The sequence below is a fragment of the Etheostoma cragini genome, chromosome 9, assembly GCF_013103735.1.
Source record: "Etheostoma cragini isolate CJK2018 chromosome 9, CSU_Ecrag_1.0, whole genome shotgun sequence".
NCBI classification, from domain to species: domain Eukaryota; kingdom Metazoa; phylum Chordata; class Actinopteri; order Perciformes; family Percidae; genus Etheostoma; species Etheostoma cragini.
The window spans coordinates 9,485,585-9,498,776 of NC_048415.1; the positions used below are offsets into that span (position 1 = coordinate 9,485,585).

The 13,192-nt window shown below is 38.0% G+C and overlaps 1 protein-coding gene across 2 annotated transcripts; it reads right to left on the bottom strand.

The window, feature by feature from the left end:
- Positions 1 to 267: 267 nt before the first annotated feature.
- LOC117950997 lies at positions 268 to 9,551 on the bottom strand. Of its 2 annotated transcripts, XR_004658020.1 has the most exons (6): positions 9,134 to 9,551; positions 6,178 to 6,498; positions 4,998 to 5,138; positions 3,666 to 3,709; positions 3,351 to 3,566; positions 268 to 1,365 (listed from the first exon to the last, which is right to left on the bottom strand). XR_004658020.1 is itself a non-coding variant. In XM_034882463.1 (5 exons), exons 1-5 carry the CDS (start codon positions 9,201 to 9,203, stop codon positions 3,414 to 3,416), a joined length of 729 nt encoding a protein of 242 aa, XP_034738354.1. In that variant the 5' UTR covers positions 9,204 to 9,551; the 3' UTR covers positions 2,126 to 3,413. The 2 variants fall into 2 exon arrangements, 1 of the variants encoding a protein (XP_034738354.1); XM_034882463.1 differs by lacking the exon at positions 268 to 1,365 and having other exon boundaries at positions 2,126 to 3,566.
- Positions 9,552 to 13,192: the final 3,641 nt, after the last annotated feature.

Genomic DNA, 13,192 nt, shown 5'->3' on the forward strand with positions numbered 1-13,192 from the left:
AGAGAGACAACACCGCGTCTAGGCTGCAAAGAAAAACAAATGGTGGAGTTGATTTATTTGGCCCACTAACACTAAAAAAGAGGCCCTGCGTGAGAACAGTCCTGTAAGTATGGCGGATCAGTACTGCATGATTTTACATATTCAAGGCTTGGGAAGAACAGGCCAGGTTGTACTTAAGTACTTGAATTTAAACTCAACCAGTGTGATTATGTCAGCTATGTTCAGTTCTGAGATAGAAATGCAGACAAAAGCAGGGGGGGAAATTACTATTGAGACATTTTATTCAGAACACCAACAATTTAACAAGCTGAGCTTGCAGTTAAACAGTTGGTTATTTTTATTTTACAACTAAACGCACTGTGAAGCATACACAATGTGTTTTAATTCTCATTTTGAACACCTCCGTGAACATACCACCAAAACAAAATGTATTTTCTGTTTACTTACACGGGTCTTACATAGATCCAACATTGATAAAGGACATTATTTGCACAAAAAAGAAATTATTACTGTATTTGGAGAATCACTCCTGCATTTCAAGACAAAAACTGTTCAATAGTATGTGTAATAACACCTGACAAGACAAGAAACTTAGTAACATGGTACATTCAAAATGCACGTTTGCTGTTTTATTCACTCATAATGGTTTTAAAGCAGAGAGGAAACTTCAGTCTGTGTTTGGTTTCGTGCCATTGTGGTCACCAATTTAAAAACCACCCACCATCATTTACCAGGTTTGTAGTTTTTTCCTCCATCTTGTGTAACAATCAACATTCAGGATGAATAATCAACCTGCTTAATCTGCCCCTGGTGAGGATACGTTGGCTAAGTTTTTCATATAGAATACATGGATATCATCACATTGATAATATCAACATGTGGCATTGAGAACATAAATTAAAACTTTGTTTAAGGACAAATCTATCAAGAGCAGGCACCTGCCAAAAGAGAACTTCTGAAAACACACAGTGGAATTAAATGGCAGTGAGATAGTGTCAGATAGTTGTTGCATGTGTAAAATTGGTGCGAGAGTGTCTAACCGTCACAGTAAACAGTAAATGGAAAGTCACTCGTGTAACCTGTGAACATACAGTACTGTTATCTCTAAACTATAAATACATTGTTTCCTTTCATTTGACTAATGGTTCTAAGTTTTGTTTATTTTAACAGTGGAAACTTTGTGTCAAAACTCTGACAAACACCGTAATGAAAAACTAAATCATTGACCGAAAAGGAAAAAAATGACTCAACCTGAAACCTAAAGGGAGCTTTTAAAGATTTCACACATCCATGAAGACAGAACTATTGATAAACATGTCATGGATGTCACTACAGCCAAGTTCAGCACTGGAATCTAAATATGATCTGGAGAGGAAAGGTTTAACGGTTACATTTTATTTTTATTTTCTTGTCAGTCATCTGTCAACCAATTTTTTTTTAATTTGGAGACAATTTTACCTTTGCTTTTATGGTGGCATAAAGGATAAGCCTGGCATTTCTACATGTTATTATCAACAAATCCCATAAAAACACCAAAATCCATCTCTCAATACTTTCTGACTTCCCTAACCTGTCGGCCTGTTCTCATGAACCATACATTCAAAAAGCCCACAAAAGATAAGTACTGTAATTTGCATGATTTACAAGTTTTTTGGGCTGTGTGCATCTAACACATTCTTACTTCCAGCTCGTGAAACACGGATGTTTGGTCAGGTGCCTTTGTCGTTGTTATTGATATAACACAGGCTTTGTTGGGACTATTGGCGTCCCCTTTGACACTGTTAGGTTAAGGAAAAGCTTGTAGGTGGGCTTACAGTTCTTTCACTCATGGGAACAGGACAGTTGGGTTAAGGGAAAGGTTGCGGGTGGGCTTATGGTTCCGTGATACGCGGGAATGACGGGCCGGGTAAAGAAGAAAACTGCTTCCCTGACATCCATCCACCACCCCGACCAACCTCCCTACGCAGAGTTTTCCCCTTCCATGATACTGTTAAACCCCGTCTAAATGCTGCTCTCCCCAATAAGTTCTACACACACGCCAAAGGGCGCCTTTTCCTTTGCATGAGACGCGGACAGCCACTGTCCAAACATCCGTATTTTACGCGTTCGGAGTGAGAACGGGTTAGTGCATCACATTGACTGCTGCTGCATACGAGGTAGTTGAGGTGATGAGTGGGTGTTAACACACAGGACTTTCGAGCCAGGGAGTGGAGTTTGCATCCTGAAGTGTTTTCATACAAACCACAACATTTTTCCTAAACTTAACTGCTCATTCCGGTGCCTAAACTTTACTTTCCTTACTGCATAACACTCACTTTTTTTGTGCCTAAACTCCGCCGAAATGACCGGCAGCTCGGGGTGCTCTGCACCCAGCGCACAGTCTCCTATTCTTGGTGAACTGAACCACCAACTACAGCTGACCTGCTCTGTAGCAGCTGAGCACATCTACTAACTGCTGCTAGTAGACCAAGCTAGCAACTGCTTGCAACTTTGCAGCACGGAGCTCTGTAGCCGATGTCAAGTGACCAGCCAGCGGTCTCCTAGTTTTTGTATAATATCATACGTCTTAGTGCGCATAATCTTTTGCATGATATCATATGATCCCATTCATGAGAATGCATTGAACCTATTTGTGGTACCATTTGATCCTACTGAAGACAAAAATATATGTATTGTTTGTAAAAAAAACTAAAAAACATTGATGTTTAACGTTTAGTTCTTTTTAAATGTATAAGGATAAATAATTTACCAAAACAGCCGGGCACCGTAGTTTTTAGTAAGTGTTACTCAAACAGAAATAACTTTTTGTGGGACTAGTTTTAGTGGCACATTATTACACATTCGGGGATGTTTGTGGGACTCAAAACTGACTACAATGCCCATGTTCATCAAAACAAAGGTACCTGATGTGTTTAGTTTGTTTGTTTTTTTGACAACAATGGAGGTCTGAGGAACAGAGGAATAAGATGTATATTAGACTTTCACTACAGAAAATACGTGTTTTTGTTTTGGTCTTTTTGTGGCATTTGTTAACAATAACAAAGAATATCTCCAGACTTTGCCTTTAAGGGTTTAGTGTAAAGATGAAAAAAATAAAGAGCAAACAAAAACCAAAAAAAATGTTGTCACAAAAGTTTGTTACTGTAAAACAATGTGAGCTGACTTGTGGTGTGCCGCAGAAACTTGCAACATTTCAATCTCACGACCACCAAAGTGACACCGACATTCATACAGCCCAAGCCACAACTCTTCCCCTCCAAACTCTTTTGCTTCTAAATTATTGCAAGAAGCCTAAATTACATGCTCTGAGGGTTCATTATTGAGATATCAAAAGCATTTAGCATACTTACAAGTCAACTTGGATATCTTTACCCTGACCAAAACAGAGCAACTGGTTTACATTCAGCTGCATGTCACACTTGTCTCTTTTCTGGGAGATAGTGGACTGCAGCGTACTCTGTATCAATTGGATGAATCTCCAGAACTGCAGAAGGTCTTTTGGGAAAGTCCAGGACACTGTAGATGAGTGGGGGTTCAGGCACATTGTAGGATGCTTCAACTGTTTCCTGCAAAGACGGTCAGAGTCAACCAAAAAATGTCTGCAGAAGTTTTAAATATTTACTTTGGCGGATACACATGGCAGGAAAAGATATGTGTGTTCTTACTTGTACTGTGGGATTAGAGCTTTGTTGTGACGGTGGTTGTTTGTCTGTAAAAGACGCAAAAAATGTGAAATATTGACCCAGTCAAACTAATAATCAACTTAATCAGTGCAAGACGTGAATCTGAAAATACCATTAATCGACAGCTTTGCTTTGTTATAAGGTCTGAAAGTGTTAAGTTAGTTTAAGGGTAGGATATCTGAATAGAGCTAAGCTGAAATGAGCAGGTTTGGTGGTTCCCCCTGCTTCCAGTCTTAACACTAAGCTAATTGTCTCCTGACTCAGGCCAAGACACCAGAGTAGATCTTCTTATCAAAAAATCTGCAAAATGCTAACACCAGTACCATATTACATTAGTCACTTTAAAGGATGAGAAAAAATAGTGGTCGTATTGATGTTATATTAAGTAAAACTTATTAATTATGTAATAGTTTGATTAAGTCTTACTGTATCATTGATCGTTTACACATACAAGTATCATTTGGCGGTGCAAAACAGCCAACAAGGTGCAGAAGAGTAGGCCTACTGTTTAACTCCACCATCTGTCAGTTTGCTGAGTTGTGTGTTTGAAGACTTGCGTCACAGCCCTACCCGTGGACAAAGTTTGGACTAGCATAGCAATGGATGCAGGAGCGTGCCGTCAGTGAAACCCTGCATTTGTATACATGTTCGGGAAATCATTCATCAGTGTGGTTTCTGAGGTTGAAAAGGGTTTCAGAATATTTCAAAGAGGCGTTCTTCCGATTCAATGTAGGCCAGAGGGGTTTGTCTCCGAAGTGAAAGTGCTTGCAATAGTGAACAAATAATGCAAGTGATTTATTTTCCACCTATCCCTTTGTGATAGAAGGTAAATTCACATTTGCATGCACTGAAGGAGGACGTCTTTTCAGAAGCTGTGAATCATCATGCATCAAAAGGATGTGAAACTTCAGTGTTGTTTGCATTTTTGAGCATCTCACCACACAATTGCAATATTTTTTCCACAGAATAACAATTATTCTTCTCACCTCGCTTGAAAATTTTAGAGAATACTTCTATCTCAGTGTTTAAATGAATTCCAGTCATGATTTACATGCAATTGTGGAGTAAAGTTTCCAGCTGTATCAGGTCAAACGTTAACATTATATCTTAGATTTTATTAACTCAGCTGACACTTCTGTGCATACTGACTACAGGTTAAATTCCTATTTTAGCAACATTACAAGTAACCAAGGGTCAAGTCAAACCTGAAAACAGACAAAATATAATATCATGAATATATGGAGTAGTGGTTATGGCAGACAAGTATAACAAATACAGAGAGGAGAGGAATTTTTGGACCGTCACTTTCCATACCGTTGGTTCTCACGAGACACCAGATCAACAATGGAAGTGCTGCAGCCAACAGCACGACGGGTGAAACCACAAGAACAGTGACGATGTAACTGAGACTTCCACTGTCTTTACTTGTCGTGATGTCATTCTGCTTTGAAAGAACTGTAGGAGTTAAAAAGAAATCATGAAAATACAGCAATCCTATCTCTGTAGGAAATTATTTCTTCTCACCAATATGACTATGTTAGGTTATTTATTAATAGAATTGTTCAAATGACTCTACCATACTGTACAGGTATATCCAAATGAAATGTATTGTTTGACTGTATTTTTTCTGTACAATTTGACTAATAGAGTATAATGCTTTCATTTATTATAACAAGATGAGCATTTTACCAAGACAGCATCTATACTTTGAAATGCCGAATAGCATATCTGATGTGCGCTAAAGCAAAGGTGTAGCAGCTGTAACTTATTGTTCTTTATACTTATTGTCAACAATTTCCACATTAAGACAACAACTAGCAATGAGTTAGTCTGTCTGTCACTACTGTCTGAATTCTCTTTGGAAGCCCATTCCCTCCTACTGAAAATACAAATCTTTAAAACGGTCACATGTATTTTAAATAACCTCAAAAAACCTCAAACCTCGATTTCATGAGTGACATGGGTACTGTCGTTTTTCACCATGCCACTAAGAAGCTAAAAAGCAATATATAAAAATGGCAATTTTATATTACATGTATAGAGGATTATGTTCATAGTTCACACATTTTCATCCTCATGAAGGGTCACATTGATATGTTTTGATAGGTCTCTGTTAACAATGGAGTTCTTTGGCACAGAGGCACAAACCAGCTTTTGATAGACAGGAAATACTTAGCCAAACTAATTTCTTATTGGTTATGGTCTTTTTGTTGGATTTGTTGACAACAAGAAAATATAGAGTACCAGCCTTATCTTTTAAAAGATATTGGGAATGGTCTGGTAATTTACTCTAGGACTGGTAAATATTTGTTTTATAATGTTGTAATGAATATAAATCTACCGACCATAATAAAAAACTAGATGTCTATTTGGTCTTCTTACAGTATGCTGCACACTCCACATACTGGAAAAGTGCTCTCCTTTAATATTGATATACATTGGTGTCACTTCCTAATCATAACACAGTTTGAATAATAATAGAGATGAATCTTACCTGTACTGCTTTTGTTCTCCTCTCGGACAATCAGCTGCTCCTGATTATTACTTTCTTTTGCGGGTTCTAAGTCCATGAACAAACTTGCAGAGTAAATTCCACTGTGATTTAGTGTGAGATTTGCAATGCAGAAAAACACAGACGTATTTTTAAGGTAAATGTCAAAATTGCCTTCATTTGAGGAAATCTTGCCCCCTGAATACCCAGCAATCTTGTTGTGGTTTTTATAAACTGAAATAACTTTTGTGACACTGGTATTAAATTTGAATTCAAGGGTGATGTTGGTGCCAAGGATCCTTGTGACCTCTGCTTGGCTGGTGTCTGTATGGAGACAAGACAAGGGATGTGCATGAGTAAGTTATTGAAATGACTACTCTGCCCTATAAAAGCAAAACGGAGTAACCACAAACAAGACTAAAAACCAAACTAAACTGCAGTAACTGCTCTCGGGCCGTGTATTTCTGCCCAGGATGCTGGAACCACTCTCTGGTTTGTTAATCTGTGGCCTTTACAACCACTTACTGCACTATCTGCCACTGAGAAGAATTATTTGAGTAAAAGCTAGCTGGCAAGATAGCCACTAGCTTTAGCTAAAGATGGTTTCTGTAGTTTAAAAATACTCATGGACAACATATTGGGGCCAGTTGTTCAAATCATTTAATCTGGATCAAAATTATCCAGATTTGGAAATCCCATTTTTTGCTATTCAGGATCAGGTAATCCGTTTCACTTTTTTGCCGGTTTTTCAAAGCAATATTGGACTTGATCACCCTGATCCAGTTCAAGATTACCAAATTGGGATTACCAGTGCTCTGAATAGGACAACATATCACAACGTGGGCTACCGGCTGTGTGAAGAACAGGTAGAAGAGCCAACATGGGGTCACTGGAAGTGTTTCTTATTTTGAGATAAAACACAAAAAGAACATAATTATAATAATAATAATTTCTTTTATGGCCCCTCAACTAAGCCACAACAAATAAAAAACAACTATACATCAACAAATACATTGTGGATGATTTGAAAACATCTTTAAAAAAGGCTAAAAGTTCAAAAGTTGACAAAATAAAGACTGTTCAGGGTTCTTCTTCCAGATGAAGAAGAACCAGGAGAAAGGAGGAGAGACCAGAAAGTATTTTTTACAGGCTCATCTGTTATGATTTTCTATGAAATTAACATACGGTGCTAAATGACAGTAAAATAGATTACGTTATTTTTGTTTGTCATTGGAATCTGTGTGGGGGGATTGTTTAATGGGAACAATATCATTTTTGTTTTTATTTTATTTTTACTTTACTATACTGAATAGCTTAATTGGTAGCTTATGTCTACTTGATCTACTTTATCAGTGTAAGGTTACACAAGTCAAGTGCAAAATATAAATAAAAGTGTACATACTAAATGAAACAAGTCAATTATTTGACCAATTTTATACATTTTCTTTCTGGAATCAACCTTGAAATCATGTTTTTTTTTTTTTATCAAAGTTGTCCAAATCCTACTGACAAGCACACTGAAGGTTTGATCCAGATTTAAACTAGGATTGGATTCCGTGAAGTAATCTGATTTCAGATTGCATCTTTCCATTTTCAAGTATTGATCCAATCCGATAATCAAAATCCGATCACCTTACCTCTGAACAACTGGCCCTTGGTTATTCAGTTTGTTAGCCCACATGTCTAAATGAGAACGTATCTAAATGCTAATTTCAATCACACCCTGATGAAGGCTGTCTGTGCCGCCATACGTGGGTTGCTTCTCCCTATGTCTTTTACAATTTTCGACTATGAAATAACCAGTAAAATAAAGGCTTTTTAAATAATTTTGAAAAAGAATGCCTTGGATTTGCCTTTTTTCTTTCTAAATGCTAACTTTAATCATAATGGAGATTGAAAACCGAGCTAAACACATGCTTAGGCATGCTGACGTTTTTTGGGAGCAAAGTGATCATCCTAAAACAAGTACTAGGTTAAGGTATGACAACCACTATATCTGTTAGAAAACAGCCTTTAAACCCTTCACCCTATAGTTGTGTGTTTGCGTGCATGTGTGCGTGTGTATGCGTGTGCGTGTATGTGTGCGTGAAGAATGTTAAAGATGTCAGTTTGTGCCGTTAAAACTGTTTTATGTCTTTTAAAATCCCTGACTCAAGTTAAAACGTCAAGGATATTTCCAGTATATTGAAGTACCACCCACACACTAACAATCTATCCTGCCTGTCATTATATACAGGCTACATATTAGGAGCTACAATTACTTAAACAGAAAGGATTCAATAATGTAAACTTTTGTGGGCTTAGTTTTAGTTGTATTACCTGATATCACATACCTGATATGCCTAAGTGTGCTTTAATAGGAATATTTTATAAAATTTCACAAGAATACAAAGTTGCCTCAAGGCCATACTATCTATCTACAATCTAACCTGCCTGTCATTATATACAGGCTACATATTAGGAGCTACAATTACTTAAACAGAAAGGATTCAATAATGTAAACTTTTGTGGGCTTAGTTTTAGATGTATTACCTGATATCACATACCTGATATGCCTAAGTGAGCTTTAATAGGAATATTTTATAAAATTTCACAAGAATACAAAGTTGCCTCAAGGCCATAGTTTTCTTTATCTCAAACACAACCTTTCAATATTTTGTGAGAGCGATGTCATTCCACAAATTTGTGTAATATTTAACAAGCATGTTGTCCCCATTTTAATGTGCTCGATGTGCAGTGGCAAAACAACAACCGATAAACTGAGAACTCATCACCTCAGAAACACACACACACAACGCTATAACATAGTAAAATTAAGTCATATAAAAAATGTGATACTTCAGAACAAAGAAGAAATACAAAAAATAAGTTACAAAAGTCCGTAAAAATGAAATTTAAAAGTTACATAAAAGCGTAAAACATCAACCACTTCATTAAGACAACTAAGAAGACAGCTTACCGTTGAATACCATGTGAGCTGTGAAGATCAAAACCAACCGGAGAGGCTTTGAGACGATGTTATCAACCATGATTTGTGTTGCCTGCAGGCCCGGCGCGGGGACCTTGGAAAATGTATATTACTGATTTATATAAGCTGCCTTGGTATGTTGAATCCTTTGGTTTGATATTTCTACTAAAGTAGCAGTTTGTGTGCCTGAGAGGAGGAAACTGTAGACAGGAACTTGCTTGAACACTATTTATCTACCTAAAGCATCACAAGCACCTCCTGCAGCGGAAGTCTTCAAAGAGGTTCACGGACATGTGGTGCAGACTGTGAAGAATTCTGCTGAGAACGCTGTCACTCACATAATGTGTGGAAATTCAGGAAGAGCACATAGTTGCCTTCGTGTTATAAGGAAAATGTTAAACACAGAAAACAGTATCAATGGACTTCGGTAAAGTCAGGTTTCATACTCCCAAAAAAATTCACTTTCAAGAGAATCAACAGCAACCAAGAAACAATGTCCCCTTTTATTTGGAAAATCCAAATACATCAGATTCTGCTGTGTTAGTAGCTAAATTAGTAAAAATCAGCAAGGCACGCATGCACAAACACAAAGACACAAACACACACACACACACAAAGGCAACACTTTAACCACAGCATAGGAAGTTGGGGGCTTTGAAGTCACAATTTGATGACTTTAGGACAAAACAGCAGGTGTCACAGAGGGCGGTTTGTTGGTTGGCTGTTTGGTTTCAGTGGTTGAACAGGGGTTGGTCATTTTCTTTGCAGCTCCTGTTCTCACTCTTCTCACAGTACCACCACTGTAAATCACTGCAGAGGAAGACCCCGTGGCTTAAACCACTAAAATTGGTGACTCAGCTGAAAGGGGCACAAAAGAAAGGGGCAATGTAGTGCACCTTCTGTTAATCACAGCGGTGTGGGAGGGGTTCATCTTTTTGCCAAAATCTGTAAAAAGATGGATGGATAGATAGATAGATAGATAGATAGATAGATAGATAGATAGATAGATAGATATTTATTGATCAAAAAATGTGAAATTATGGTGTTACAGCAGCAAAATCAGTCACACAGCAGAGATTATAAATTTAAATGAAATACTAGGATACAATATACATGCATACAAAATAAATGAAATAATAATAATAATAGGAATCAAATATAAGAACAAATGTTTGATTATATACAGAATGGGAATACAAACCATGTGCGACTGCTTAAGTAGTATGCTACAATGTAAATAAACCAGTTGTGCAGGTTGCTCTTAATGCAGTATTGTGTTGCAGTATTGTGGTGTCTCAGAGTCTTATCCAGCAGCCAGGGATTTCCTGTAGCGATCCGTGCAACATCGAAGCTCTCTGAGCCTCTTAGAGAAGGTGCTCCTCTGTTGGAGGTGGACTCCACAAAGTCATCCATAAAAACGCTCTGTACTCTCCCTCCTGTCCATCCCTTACACACCCAATTGCTGAAGAGTCATCAGAAAACTTCTGTGGGTGACATGACTCTGAGTTGTACTGGACGTCTGTGGTATATAAGGTGAACAGAAAAGGAGACAGCACAGTCCCCTGTGGAGCCCCCGTACCACTCACCACCACAACAGACAGATCACGGTCCAGACGGACAAACTGTGGTCTGTCTGTCAGCTAGTCAGTGATTAAGGAGACTGTTGAAGCACCGACACCCACCACCCGCAGCTCCTCACCTAGTAGCAGTGGCTGGATGGTGTTAAACGCACTGGAGAAATCAAAAAGGGGGCCACCACGGCCATCCAGGTGCAAATGAGCTCGCTGCAGAAGCTAGATGACAGCATCGTCCACTCCCAGACGAGGCTGGTGGGCAAACTGTAGAGGGTCCAGAGAAGAACTCACCCGCGGCCTCAGCAGTGTTGGGCAAGTTACTTTCAAAATATAATACATTATAGATAACTAGTTACTGTCATTTGAAATTAATTAGCTATATTACTGTCTCTGAATTGTAATGCATAACACTACTTTTGTAATACTTTTGAGTTGCTTTCACTAAAATAACAGTGGAAGTTTGACTTGGCAGCTTGCGAACTTCCCTACTCGATCAATAAAGTCTCCTCTTTGTCCACATCATAAATTATTCATAATATTTGATATAACTAATATGAATATGCACAGTAACTACAGCCATAAAAAAGAGATAAGTAAAACTTACAATAGGCAAGTAGGATAATGAAAATACTTAACAAAATAAAAATAAAATAACAATAAAAAAACTAGAAGATCCATCCATCTTCGACCGCTTATCCGGTATCGGGTTGCGGGGGCAGCAGCTCCAGCAGGGGACCCCAAACTTCCCTTTCCCGAGCCACATCAACCAGCTCCGACTGGGGGATCCCGAGGCTAGACTAGAAGATATCCTAAGAAATTGTAACAGAGTGCCTTCTACTTGGTGCACATCCGAATAACAATAAAACAATAAAAAAATAAATAAAAAGTGTTACGTGTCTTAACCCTTCAAAGGTAGACCTTTTAAAAACCCTTTTAAGACTTTTCTGTTCCACAGAAACCAGCTCTGAAGTAGCTAGTGCTAAACCAACCACACTCCATTTAAAAAACAGTACTTTTAGCGTGTACAGAGCCAACATATTTTGTAATGTAAATGGGTAAAGTAGGTGTTTATTTCCACCAACACTTGAGTTTTGATGGTTGGAAAAGTGTAGGGAAGACCAAAAGCGTCTGTTTTTTGCCCAACTCTACCCCTGATTGGCTTACCAAGAAATTTTACTCAACCTCAGCCAATCGTAAGCATTTATGCACTTGTCTCGTGCGCTGCCTACTAACCAAGGAAGAAAAAAGTCTTAACCTCTTGGCTCAGAGATCAAGCTGGTCTGGTGAAAAAAACAGCTTCAATTATAGTAACGTGCCACATTTTTTAGCAGTAACGTTAACAGTGTTATTAAGACGGGAAAAGTAATCAATTAGATTAGTCGTTACTGAAAAAAGTGACGCCGTTATTTATAACGCCGTTGTTTTCATCTCTGGTTAGAAGTCAGTCAGTTGGTCAGTTAGTCCATCACTGTTAGGGTTTTGCCTCGCTCTCTCATCCCTTCCTTGTGTTCCCAGTTTTTCCCCTCCCTCCTGCTGTTTACATAATTATATTAATGGTCTATGTGTCTGACACACAGACACTTAGTGAGGTTGAAACTGGACAGTAACATCTGTTTTGTGCAATAACACCGGCTTTAAATATGTGCAATACTCTACTGCTTCCATTATTATTATTACTACTATTCACCATTACAACTCCTTAATTATGTAATTACCTATTATAACATTCCTTTAACTATGTAAATATCGTATACATCCACACTCCATATATTTATTTATTTAAATTTCTAATTGATATTTACACTATTTGTGCAACTGCTACACAGGGTTTCCCTTCGAGGATCAATAAAGTATTTCTGATTTTGATTCTGATTCTAATTCTGAAAACTGTCGGAGAGAGAGCAATTTGTTTGGAAAGAAATTCAGAGAATCGTACTGCAGCTGTATGTTTTTTTTTGCCAGATGGATATTATTTTCTGGAGTTATTACACTGCGTTGAATCGAGCTGTCCCGTCTCTGTCGTAGTCAGAGCCAGAATCAGACGGGTACGGACAACAGGTGATGGCATGTCCGCGCGGACAGCTGTGTCGGCAATTAATGTTTGCTACATGTAATATCATTGCATTTTATCAGCCTCAGCTGTGGTAAAAGGGTTCAGAAAAGGAAATATTCTTCTTTACACTTCTTTTATAAATTACACAAAGACATTTTGAACTAATAACTGTTATGTGCAAGTAAAGAGTGAGTGCTGAATGACTTCTATTTCTGCTCACACATTATAGTTAATTTGTACATTTCTGACAATGTAAACCAAATACTGGATATTTTTAGAGACTTTGATTATGCTGCGGTCCTTGTTGTATTCCAGCGCCACCTTGTGGACTGAATAGTATGATTCAAATCTTTCATCATACTATTCAGTCCCAAAACACGTAAACACACACACACACACACACACACACTCACACACACACAC

Excerpts from the sequence above, each read along its gene's own strand:
- LOC117950997 (XM_034882463.1), bottom strand. The coding sequence starts at position 9,203 with ATGGTTGATAACATCGTCTCAAAGCCTCTCCGGTTGGTTTTGATCTTC. Across the intron at positions 5,139-6,177 it reads GGAGAACAAAAGCAGTACAG|TTCTTTCAAAGCAGAATGAC; the intron begins GTAAGATTCATC and ends TAACTCCTACAG. Across the intron at positions 3,567-3,665 it reads GCTCTAATCCCACAGTACAA|GAAACAGTTGAAGCATCCTA; the intron begins GTAAGAACACAC and ends CCGTCTTTGCAG.